At 44.1% G+C, this 12332-nt stretch overlaps 1 protein-coding gene across 2 annotated transcripts; it reads right to left on the bottom strand.

Moving 5' to 3' along the window:
• Window positions 1-292: 292 nt before the first annotated feature.
• LOC119280745 (embryogenesis-associated protein EMB8-like) lies at window positions 293-8590 on the bottom strand. 2 transcript variants are annotated; one of them, XM_037561495.1, is made up of 14 exons: window positions 8273-8590; window positions 8078-8167; window positions 7485-7552; window positions 7313-7404; window positions 7092-7181; window positions 6818-6940; window positions 6656-6733; window positions 6316-6401; window positions 5807-5855; window positions 5625-5681; window positions 3868-3998; window positions 3700-3783; window positions 1001-1067; window positions 293-931 (listed from the first exon to the last, which is right to left on the bottom strand). In XM_037561495.1, the coding sequence occupies exons 1-14, from the start codon at window positions 8515-8517 to the stop codon at window positions 425-427; spliced, it is 1767 nt and encodes a 588-aa protein (XP_037417392.1). In that variant the 5' UTR covers window positions 8518-8590; the 3' UTR covers window positions 293-424. The 2 variants fall into 2 exon arrangements, with proteins under 2 accessions (XP_037417392.1, XP_037417387.1); XM_037561490.1 differs by having other exon boundaries at window positions 7313-7410; window positions 8273-8589.
• Window positions 8591-12332: the final 3742 nt, after the last annotated feature.

Here is a 12332-nt window from a genome sequence, read left to right on the forward strand (position 1 = left end):
CCAGTGCAAAGGTTATTTTCTGTAGCGAGATGAGTGATAAATATCATATACTCCCTCCGTAAAGAAATATAAGAGCATTTAGATCACTACTTTAGTGACCTAAACGCTTTTATATATTTTTACAGAGGGAGTAGATATAAGTACGTATAATATAAGAAGCTCAGAATAGGAGAAAAAACACACACCAGAACAAGCAAAATGCAGGGAGGTCTTTACTACTACTTCTGCTCCTAAATGTTTAAACTGCTTTAGGAACAGAGGGTGCAATTCCTAAAACAGGAACTTGGAGAAGTAGCATGTCAACTTGACCTTTTATTATTTCCTTTCAGCACTGATGGACAAATATGTGCATCAGTGGTTATTGCCAGAATTTTACATATTACAAGCGAAACAAATTTGTTTAGGCAGAAACATCACAATTTCTTTAGCCTCTTAACAACCGCTTGGCCGGCAAAGAATTCCTGAACTTCTTCCTATACAAGAAAAAACCTAGGGCACCGAGCAAGGGCCAAGATGTTACCACAGCAATGTAAGCCAGCCACCAGACCGACCTCCCCTGGGATCGAATGAGCTGGTTAATGGATTTCTTAACGGGGGCAATGGCATCTCGGATTTTATCTGTGGAGAGCTCTTCTCGCTGCTCTTGTGACCCTACAAGGCCTTGGGCAGGCGCTACATTATCCTCTGAGCTGTTTGTATTCTTCACCGCGCTGTGACTCTCATCCTGTAACACACTGGTGGACCCATTCTGTTGTACATTAATCATCCCATCACTGCCTTCCATTTCACTGACGGTCCGCTTATCCAAGGAGTCATGAATGTTGGTATCCTCATTTGTTACTGCAGCTACCATTCCATCTTCCATGAGATTGACATATGGGCCCTTATCAATGGATGATTCCATCGAAGATTGCAACCCATGCTCTTGAATCTGCATTCAAATGTTAATAAGTTATATCATGTTATCAAAGATGACTTGCGGTCTATTAATAATCACCACCTTCTGTCGATGCATGCAAGGACTGTCATGTAGAGCAGAGAAAAACTCGGAGACAGGTTTCACCCACCTATAAAACAGAGGAAGACATTATCAGATACCATCACACATAGAATCTCAAAGGTCGCATCAGAAGTTAAAAAAAGAAAGGTGTGAAAGGAAAGGAATTTGAAGAGTGGCAGTTAAAAGTTAAAACAATGCACCCAATGCATTTGTCGTACAGAACGTAATTTAGACATGTGCACATTCTAATACAATTTTGTAGAGTATATTTATGGATTTCTCAAAATTAGAGTATATTTATGCATTGCCTGAGAAACAACGAGGTGCAAGGGGGCGGCGGGCAACAAGATTTGGGCATTTGGCATGCTAGGGGGCTGCACCAGGGCGATCCCCTGTCGTTCCTTCTGTTTGTGCTGGTTATTGATATTCTCACTGCAATCATCATTCGTGGGGAGCAGGAGATGCTTTTTGGATCGCTGGACCGCTGGGGCATTAGGCACCGCCTATCTGTCAATGCTGACGATGTTGTTCTTCTGATTCGGCCTCTGGTTAGCGAGGCTGAGGCAGTGGTGGGTCTGCTCAAGGCATTTGGTGCAGCTTCCGGTTTACACTGCAACTTGGCAAAAAGCTTTGCCTCTCTGATACGATTCGACGAGGCCAACCTTCAGGCGATTCTGCACACTCTTGCTTGCCCGGTTAAATGCTTCCCGGTTCGCAATTTGGGGCTGCCACTCTCTGCCAAACAGCTGACCAAGAATGATCTACAGCCTTATGTGGATCGGGCTGCGGGGCATCTGCCGACCTGGAAAGCGTCCTTGCTGCGCAGCGCAGGCCGTCTGGTGCTGATAAATTCCACTCTCACGGCCATTTACCCGATGCTCGTGCTTGACCTCCCACCCTGGTTCCTTGCTTGTATCGATAAATTGTGCCGTGGATTTTTTTGGTGTGGACATGCTCAAGCCAAGGGAGGTAGCTGCCTTGTTAACTGGAAGCTCGTCTGCACGCTGGAAGAGTATGGGGGCTTAGGAGTCAAGAATCTGCATTACCTGAATAATGCCCTAATGCTCAAATGGAGATGGCTTGAAAAGGTGGGCCAGGACAAACCTTGGGAGTCTCCAGATTAACCTACCGCCTGATTCTGCCGCTGTTGGTGATGCGGTTTTGGAGTGTGTGCTCGGTGATGGCAAAAGGATGACATTCTGGTCTGACCACCGGATCAACTGCATGAGTGTTCAGCAGATCGCCCCGGCTATTATGCGATTTGTCAAGCCCTCTGCGATGCACAGGGTGGTGGTGGATGCGCTACCGGCGGCGGCTTGGGTCCAGGATATTAAGGGCACCCCTTCGGTGCCGGCGATCGGCGATTTGTTTCTTCTGTGGAACTCCCTTTTGGGTGTGGATCTGGGTATGCAACCGGGTAGGTTCAGGTGGAGACTGTCTTAGGATGGAAGGTTCTCTTCCCGATCAACCAACCAAAGCTTCTTCTTTGGCCAGGAGTTCTTCCCTGGTGCGGCCGAGCTTTGGGGATCGTGGGCGCGCGCTGCACAATCTCAGTACTAGAAATAAAGATCTTTGTGTGGCTCGCACTGCACAATCGCCTGTGGACTGCGGATAGACTTGCGAAGAGAAACCTTCAACACCCGCCTCAATGTGTGCTCTGCTGCCAGGAGGACGAGGCGGCAAACCATTTGCTGCTTGGGTGCTCTTTTTCCTGCGAAATTTGGTATAATGTGCTACTGGGGAAGTGGCTGCATCGGTTCACTCCGCATCCCGGAGTTCTTCTGAGAGGTTGGTGGCCTCAGGTGAGCGCAGCTGTCAGGACCTCTTACCATAAGGAGCTTAATGTTCTTATCTGCTGTACGATGCGTATGATCTGGTTGGAGCGCAACAACTGGGTTTTCGACAGGGTACAGGCTATGCCTTCACTAGCTACCAAGCATCAAGCGCATTAAGGACGAATTTGATTTGTGGAGGGCTGCCAGAGAGAACCCAGGTGGTTCGGGGGAGGTGGATGTACCGAGAGATTTGTAGGTTTTGGGTAGCCGGTGGAGGGATGTGTGCACTGTCACCACATCTCCTGTCCTTGTTCGTCCCTGTACAACTCTGTATTTCCCTCCTGGCTTAGGCCTCTTAATACTAATGACACACAGCTTGTGTTCTTGAAGAAAAAAATGAGGTGCAAAAGCGGAAATGGAGGCAGGCAACGCTGAGCTCTTTTTAGAAGAAAAAAAAGCAGTCACAAACTCATCAAAAAAATCTGAAAATAATTATACATGTACATATAAATGTCTAGTATGTACGTACAGATTTTCATTAATATATCTTTTCAGCTCTGGTGTACGCAAAAAGGACAAATATGTGGATTACAATTAGAGTAACTTTTTGCTTTTTTGGAGCCACGAATGTTTTTTGTGTGTAGCCTACAAATTAAATTATTTTTAAGTAGAACTTTACAGTTAGTACTCCCTCCGTCCCAAAATAAGTGACTCAACTTTGTACTAACTTTAGTACAAATTTAGTGTAAAGTTGAGTCACTTATTTTGGGACGGAGGGAGTAGAACACATCCATGTGTATCCACTATTTTTTGGAATGTTTTCAAACTTCTAAACATTTTTTTGCATTTTCCAAAATACCGGGCTCCATGGAGCCCACGAGCCAAATTGCTGCACTCCAAGGAGGTTTTGTGAATGAAACTTACCATAGTCTACCAGCAGTTAGGCCTTGAAAAAAACCAAGATGGCCGCCATTAGGTGTAGTTGCCAAAACAATATTCTTATTTGCCCTTAATCATAAAAGGTGGACTTGCATCAGTACACAGAAGTAGAAATGTTCAAGATAGCGAGCTTGTGTAAGACTAGTTACTTGCCTGCATTCATCCCAGGGAATGGCCTCCCTTGTGCAAAGGGGGTCATCTAAAGCACTGATACAAAGCAACGGAACAGACACGTTACCAATATAGTTCGCACAGCTGCACTTGCGGTAGAATGTGTCCACTGTCTGGGAAAATGATTGTTCGGTGCATCAGTTTTATTACTTATCCGATACTTACGCTATTACAACCGCAGGAGGGATAAACATCATTTCCATGAACAAAACTTGACTTCAAAAGATTCACAGCATTATTCTGGATTTGCATCAATAAGTTGGTTGACTCAAGCATTTCATCCATACAGACTCACCTATTTGGTTCATGTTTAAATTAATTTGAATCTAGATTGTAAATAAGCTACAGTAGACATTTGAGTAAGGCGGGGCTGCCTGATATTCCTAATAATGCCATCACATATCTATTATTGTGCTGCCTTGCAATAAATGCCACAGCTAATTGTATCCATTTTATTCTACTTTCCCAATGAAAAACTGCGAAGTCCAAGGGTCCAACCCTTGTAGCTCATGACAATCATCTAAAGCGTGAAACCTGAACCCCAACTATTACTACAACTACCATCAGCATGCATTTCAAGCTGTGCTTGTCAAATGCAGATTCAGTTCATGCAACTGGTGAGGCCACAATTGTCATAACCAATCCAACCTCAATAGAATCAAAGTCTGCTGTGAATGTGATCAAGAGAGAATCTCAAGTCTCAACTGCTCAAACATGGGATAACCAGATAAACACCATTTTATGCCTCCTGTATTTTGCCATTTGACTGCTCACTATAACTAATCGATGGTTTGCTATTTAAGTTGCAAAGTAGGAGTCCCCTGGATCAATCTCAGTTGATCCATGATTATGTATTGTGATATTAGTGCCACTCAGATTTATTTTAATTTTTAAAATTTTCAAGGTTATAGTTGAGAAGTTCAATGGAGTTACCCAGGCAGCCAGAATAACACTGCTGCTTTGTCAACATAAAACTCTGCTCAATGGAGTTACCCTGCTGCCAGTGAATCTGTAGATAGTTCCATATCCTGATGCTAAAGTTGCAGCCAAAAAAGAGATGCATCCAATCCTCAGTGCACCTTGTGGGACACAACACACAGTGAAAGACATTCTCCAAAAAAAAAACACGCACAGTGAAAGACATCAGTGGTAAAGCTGCTGCCTTGTGACCATGAGGTCATGGGTTCAAGTCCTGGAAACAGCCTCTTACAGAAATGTAGGGAAAGGCTGCGTACTATAGACCCAAAGTGGTCGGACCCTTCCCTGGACCCTGCGCAAGCGGGAGCTACATGCACCAGGTTGCCCTTTATAGTTGAGAAGTTCAATGCAAACAGTAGGTGATGCTTGGTGGAAATGGTTAGAATTCTAGCATGTTTCTTGTGGGAGTTCGAAAATTTTGTCCGGTGCAAATTCTACTTCCAACTAGTTAACGACTACCTAACTTCTTTTACGAATATTTGGTTACTTATCTCCAAAAAAATGATTTGACACACTAGTTTATGAGAAACTATTATTCAGGTTTGCATCCCCTCCTACTTCAAATTTTAAGGAAGCGATTCACAAATTGTTTTCTTCTTGAACAAAACTAATGTGATTTTGCATCGCTCAACTCTAATCCTCATTATATAGAAAACAATCATTGACGTATTTAATCAAGTAGTAATGAGAGGAACAATAAAATTTGATGCAACTTATAATTTTAGACGAAGTAATATTATTCCTAGCATTTGAAATAATACCTCGTACTTTGCAACAACACAAGTTGCATGATGGTCAAATTCCCGGGTAGAGCATGACTGATAAGAAGGGAAAAGGAAAGAATAATCACGGCCCTTTTCTGTGACCAGCATATTTCTATGATAACTGCTATTGACCATGTAACTATAAAAAAAATAGACCAGCAGGTTAGCACATTGCATACCGACGTAATAGCTTCCCAGTTTGCAAGTCGTGCCAAGACTGGTTGATGTCTGCAAAAAAAGAAGAAAATCCAAAAGATGTTCATAACAGTCTGGACTTCACTGATCTGTGCAGAGGCTAGGGAATCCCATGGCCATTTTCACGCTAATGTCTCCAATGATTTGCAAACGAAGAAAATAAGTTTCAACTAGGAACACAAAACCTGTGTAACTGAGCCTATATCTTGGACTGTTTGCTACTACGACTAATGGTTACCCATCACCATTAATGTTTGTTGGCTCATAACTCAAACAAAGGATACACTGTTTATCCCATTTGAGAAGTTCAAAATTGTATCAAAGAACAATCTAATTAGCTGTTGCAAAGAACATTGTCCTAAATAGTAGAGATCCATATAGGTAAATCATCATGGAAAATAATATGAACATGAAATGATTTCTTCTGTAATCAATGATCTTGATTAGCACCAAAGTATGGGAATGCTTAAATGTCTCAAGAGGAAATACATACAGTTTTGCATATCCTTTGAGACCAATTGCAAGAGCTTTATCGTAACAACGCTGCACTAGCTTGCGAGAAATAAATCTGCTAGTCACCTGTAAATGTGGTATACCAAATTATTATGACAAAAAGCAAACTGAAGTCTAAGGTAGTATTAGTAAGCCAAAGCACTAGACGAGTATCATTTGTTGTTTAGTCTTTAGTGTGCAAACATAAAGAAATAGAGAGCTGATGTCATTTGAACACCGTGGAGTGTAGAGATTTAGATAAAGGTATTCCTGCATAAGAAGAACAATAACCCACAAATGTGTAAAAAATCTGCACAATAGGCTCACTGTGGCTCACTAACCAGCAGATCCCAGGGTGAACAAATAGATGCAGCACCAGCTACAGGAGTACTTTCACCCTCTTCTCCCAGATACTTGACCTGAATGTGCAATTTAAACAAGTATTGAATTAAACTAGGTTTTAGAATATTAATTAATGTAAAAGAATATATAACAAGGTCTACCAGAATATTGGCGCCTAAGCTTGTCCCAACAGTGAATAATGGAGCCTCTGGGTACTTTTGATGAAGGTAATTAACAACTTCACGAATATCCTCTGTCCATCCACCATTGTAAAAGCAATCGGACTGCCAGAGAAAAATACCAAGAGTTGTGTGAAAATTGCAAGCTGAACATATCCAGCCTCTGATGTCAATGAAGTCCTTTAAGGTGTCAGGTCGTATATTCAAGGTGTAACAAGTGCATAATTGATTTATCATATTGCATGAGAGAACTTACTGTTATGGAGATGCCACCCAGACCCCTGTGATTGCCTACAACAACATTCCATCCATTGCTCACCATAGAAAAGACCAAGTGTTTCACATACTGGACATCAAAACATCTTGTTAAAACAACCAATAAAGGTAGCCCAACACCATGTATGGGTCTGGGTCATAATATCAACTTCAGTTATTATTTAAACCAATCAGTTTGGAAAAGCAACTATCAGAACTTACAGCGGCAGTAGAATCACTAGTTAATCCAGGCACCACAACAACAATGGGTGTTGAATCATCACTAGAAATAGTTCCATCACAAGAACTACCATCTGCAGCTGCAACATACCACAAATGGTCAGGCACCCTCTTGCTTGCCGAGCAATCTCAAACTACCTAAAATTCTCAGAACCTTCTCGGTCAGAGGCTAGTAGCCAATCCAAAGCAATGGTTCCACCATCACGAACTGTGTACAGCTGCCTGCAATACAACGAGTTTAATCAATCAATGTACTAACTAGAATTGTGAGCCTAGCTCTAACTTAATCTTCTAAGGTTCAAACACACATGGGTATCTGGCCTATGGAAGGTAGCGTTCGACAGGAGTATGCTGTAAAATTGCTCAAACTGAAACAAGTGATCGCCTAAACATTTTCTTGAAGCCTGCAGATTCTTAATTTTAATTATTATTTTGACCATCTCTATTTTTCTTCTGGAAAATGAAGGCTGCAGTAATATAAACAGCACTATTGGATAACCAAAATCATACTCCCTCCGCTCCATATTACTTGTCGCTAATTTAGTACAAAGTTGTAATAAATCAGCGACAAGTAATATGGAAGGGAGGGAGTACAACATAACAGTTGCATCAGAATCAACCAAACAATGTACAATCACAATCTACAAATATAATTGGAGGGACACCATGAACAAGTACACATGCACTGGACAAGTAGAGCAATCAAATGTTAATGCGGCATACACAACATGGATGTAGTTGGCCTACCTTCTATACGTGACCGAAGGCGGTATCCCCCAGATGCCCAGGAACAGCGTCTGCAGATGAGGGCTCGCCAGCCACGGCGTCGCCAGGTACCTACGCGGGCAAAATTCGCAATATTACAGGGTGAATCACAATCAAATTTCTTGGAGCAGAGACGAATTGATGATGATCCACAGGCCGGAGGAGGCCTCGTCCCACCTGCCGTGGAGGGAGCGGCACTTGGCGGCGACGCGGTGGTAGACCTGCGAGTCCGGGTGGAAGGTGAGGGCGACGCGGCCGCCGCGGAGGCCGCGGAGCAGGTCGCCGAGGACGTGGAGCTCGAGGAAGCGGTAGAGGAAGGCGGCGGCGAGGACGAGGGCGGCGAGCGCGTAGCGCTCGAGCGGCACCAGCGCCGCCGCGCGCAGCAGCAGCTCGGCGGCCGAGTCCTCGACCGCGGTCGCCATCGGCGCGGGATTCTGCTGGCGCGTTCGATGTCGATGGCGAGGAGGGGCACGCGTGCCAGTGATGCTGGATTTTATTTTTTCCTCTAGTGGTGGTATGTGTATATATTTTTCTGGAGACGTTACGGGAGAATATGCCGTTCGTGGAGGAAGAGAGACGTGAGCCGTTTCGTCGGTTTGGACTGACGGAGGGGACGAGCGGTGCGCGGGATGCGACGGGCAGAACATATACCCTGTAAGCTAAAGCAAAGCAACGTAGTATGATCTAAGAACCCGATGAGCTACATCATGAGCAATATCATTTACTTCTTCCGTTTTTAAATATTTGTTTTTTTTTAAGATTTTAAATGGACTACTACGTACGAATGTATATAGACATATTTCAGAGTGTAGATTCATTCATTTTGCTCCGTATGTAGTCATTTGTTAAAATCTCTAAAAGGACAAATATTTAGAAATGGAGGGAGTATATCTCTGAAAATGTGAAATACATGTGATCGAAGATCTAAAGAATAGCGGAAGAAACCAGCCAAAGTTTTCGTGATAGACGAAGGAGTAGAAGCCTCTGAAATCCTTCTGTTTGCGGTAACCGAAGCCAAGGAAAAACAATCTATGAGAAATGTAGGTTGGGTAATGTGATTGAGGTTACCTGTTGGGACATTGGTCTAGACTAAAACTTTAAGGCTAATGGGTTGTCCGTTGGGACAAGCGAATTAATGTAAATTTGATAGCATGAGGTTGGAGTGTGTTGTTACCATGACATATGCCTTTGAAAGAGTTGTCAGCCTTGTGTTTGTAGGAAAAATTTAAAGTATCGACCTAAAATTACTTGTGTTCACTTTGTTGGGCTGTTTATCTGACACCTTAGGAGAATATTAAGGGCTTGTTTGGTTCTTACCCTCGCTTGCCTACCTGACAAAAAGGAACGCCTGCACCAGATTCGAAAGATTTGTGCCTGGCCAGGCATAAGGTGTTTGGATGCAGCCTGGCTTGGAGAAAGCTTATTGAAAAACGCATTGATTTGAGGCCTGGTCCACTTGAAAAAAGTAGCCGACAAGACTAGCATTAGCGCCAGGCAGATGCCCAGGCGTCCAGTTTCTATGACCTGGGCCAGGCTAAACAATATGCCTGGTTTGTGCGTGTCGGGACCCCGACTCAATGCCACATCGATCTAGCATGTAACACCTCATATCACTTTGCGGCCTCACGCACGGTATCCCCACGGGTGTCGCCTTACCTTTGCCCGGAACCGTTTGCGCATTTTGGCACACGTATATGATGGTGTCGCTAGCATCCATATGATAAAGAGCCCGGGCTGACATGGCTAGTCGTAAACCCAAAGTGGCACTCACTTACAGGGACAGGCATCCATGACCCAGCATCGAACGTGTCGGTCATCAACGAGTGAATCCAGGCTGTAGCACTGGGCTAACAGGACTCCGGTGAACCGGGCTGTAGCAGGCTAACAGGACTCCGGTATTCATCGCGTGACATTTCCCCGAAGGGACAGACACAGGATCGAAGAAGGACACATGCCGGCCTGCCTAAGTGTTCCGGAGCAGTAGCAAGCTACCAGGGCTCAGTGGAAGCACTAGGAGACATTTCCCGGTAAGAGAGGCTACTAAGAATAAACAACTAGATAGTCAGATCCCACACATAGCAATACACATTACACGTACGCATAACATGCAAGTATGTGCTGTACAACATGGCATCACAGCATAACTCAACAATCATATAGATAAAGGCTCAGAAGAGCCGTCACAGCATTATTACAAACAGGGGTCACATGACCCAACAGTCAGAGCAATCAAGCAACAAGCGGAAGCATTACATGTCTGAGTACAGACATCTATAAATGAAAAAGGCTGAAAGCCTGACTATCTACAACGTCCGCTCAAGATCGTAGCTGAGGTACTAGCTACTAGTCGAAGTCCATGAGAACACTAGTAAGACCGAAGTCTCCGCTGCAAAAACATAAATAAAGCAACATGAGTACAAAAGTACTCAGCAAGACTTACATCAGATCCTATCATACATGCATTTGTATCAAGAGGTAATGTGGGGTTTAGTTGCAGCAAGCCAGCTTTGACTCTGTGGCTATCCTGTTCTACGACTACCAGAAACTCTGGAGGTGAGACAACGTACACGAGTCCACTAATCACCATACAATACACTACTATGGATTCATCCCCGTCTCCCTACGAGAAGGCCATCCATAGCACTCACACTTGTCTTGAGCATTTTAGGGTATCCACTTCAAGTTGTCTATGTACCATGTAAGCATCCAAGAAGTCCATAACCGCGGACCCGGCTATTCGAATAGATCATGTTAACCCTGCAGGGGTGTACTTCTTCACACACGCTCTCGCCACTTACCGCCATGTACACGTCATGTATCTCGGCAACCTTCAAGCGGAAGCCTGGCGAGGGTGTCGGCCACGACCTGACTAACCACACAAGACTCTAATCCAGGTTTATCGCCTATTCGGGTTCCATCCGCAAGGAGATCCGGCCGGGGTTTCACTCACGGCCCCAAACGATGTGTGCAGGGTTTCCAAGCCCACCTCGCCGGATGGATCTACGCTTGGTACACCGTGCCACTTGTGCCTAGTCTGTCCCAAGCCCACCTGGCCGGGTGCCACTTGGTAGACTACTAACACTACCTACAAACACCAGAAACTAGTTGCGACTCCTGGACAGAGATCAAGTTGGTTAATAAGTCGAGAGGGCTTGGAGCGCCCGGAGCCCAATGTGTGGTAGTATCGAGTCATTGGACAACATACATAGAACTCAGTGCTTAAGGACGGTTCCAGTGAGACAACCCACCATGTACTCCTACATGGCCTCTCACCGCTACCTTTACCAAATCGCGTTCACACACTTAACTCTCAGCACCAGAACATATCGTAACACTCCAATTCATTCCCAATGAATCAGACCTGACACAACTCTAAGCAATAGCAGGCATAGCATGGTAGGAACACATCAGTGGCTTCAATCAACTCCTACACATGCTAGTGGGTTTCAACTATTTACTGTGGCAATGACAGGTCATGCAGAGGAATGGGTTCAACTACCGCAGCACAAAGTAGCAGATGAATCGCTGTTGTCCTAATGCAATAACTGAGAGCAGGAGCGAGAGAGTAGGATTGTATCGGAATGAACAAGGGGGTTTGCTTGCCTGGTAAATCAACAGAGGAGGCACTGCTTCACAGACAAGTACTCTGGAACGTCTCCGGAGCAGGTCCTATCGAGAAGGAACGGTGCCGGCAATCAATACACAAACATATGCAACAATATGATGCATGAACATGGCATAAATATGTGATGTTGTTTGAGCTAGTGCAACTAGTATTCATTTGGTTTGAAGTCCATTTGAACCAAAGGTTCAAATGCATCTCCAAATTAAGCTCCTATATATGCCATAATGTGTTTTCTCATATTAAGCATGTATAAGTTGGTTTGTCATGCATGAAACTAGTACAGATGGATAGATTACATTTTTCTGATAATTTTTCATATATAAATCATTTTAATCTGAGCTACGGTTGAATTGTTATGAATTTTTGAAGTTTAAAACAATTTCTGGAATTTTCTGATTTAATTTAAATCCAGAAATCATATTATTGCGCCAGCATGACGTCATCACTACATCAGCGGGTCAACGCGGCTGTCCAGGGTCAAACCTGACGTGTGGGGTCCACACGTCAGTGACACTGGGGTTAACCCCGAGTCAAACCTGGGCTGATTAGCTTTGACTAAGCCCTGGGGCCCACTCGTCAGCGTCAGTAGGTGGGGATTAGTGCCTAATTAAC

Source organism: Triticum dicoccoides, chromosome 1A, assembly GCF_002162155.2.
Source record: "Triticum dicoccoides isolate Atlit2015 ecotype Zavitan chromosome 1A, WEW_v2.0, whole genome shotgun sequence".
Taxonomy (NCBI): domain Eukaryota; kingdom Viridiplantae; phylum Streptophyta; class Magnoliopsida; order Poales; family Poaceae; genus Triticum; species Triticum dicoccoides.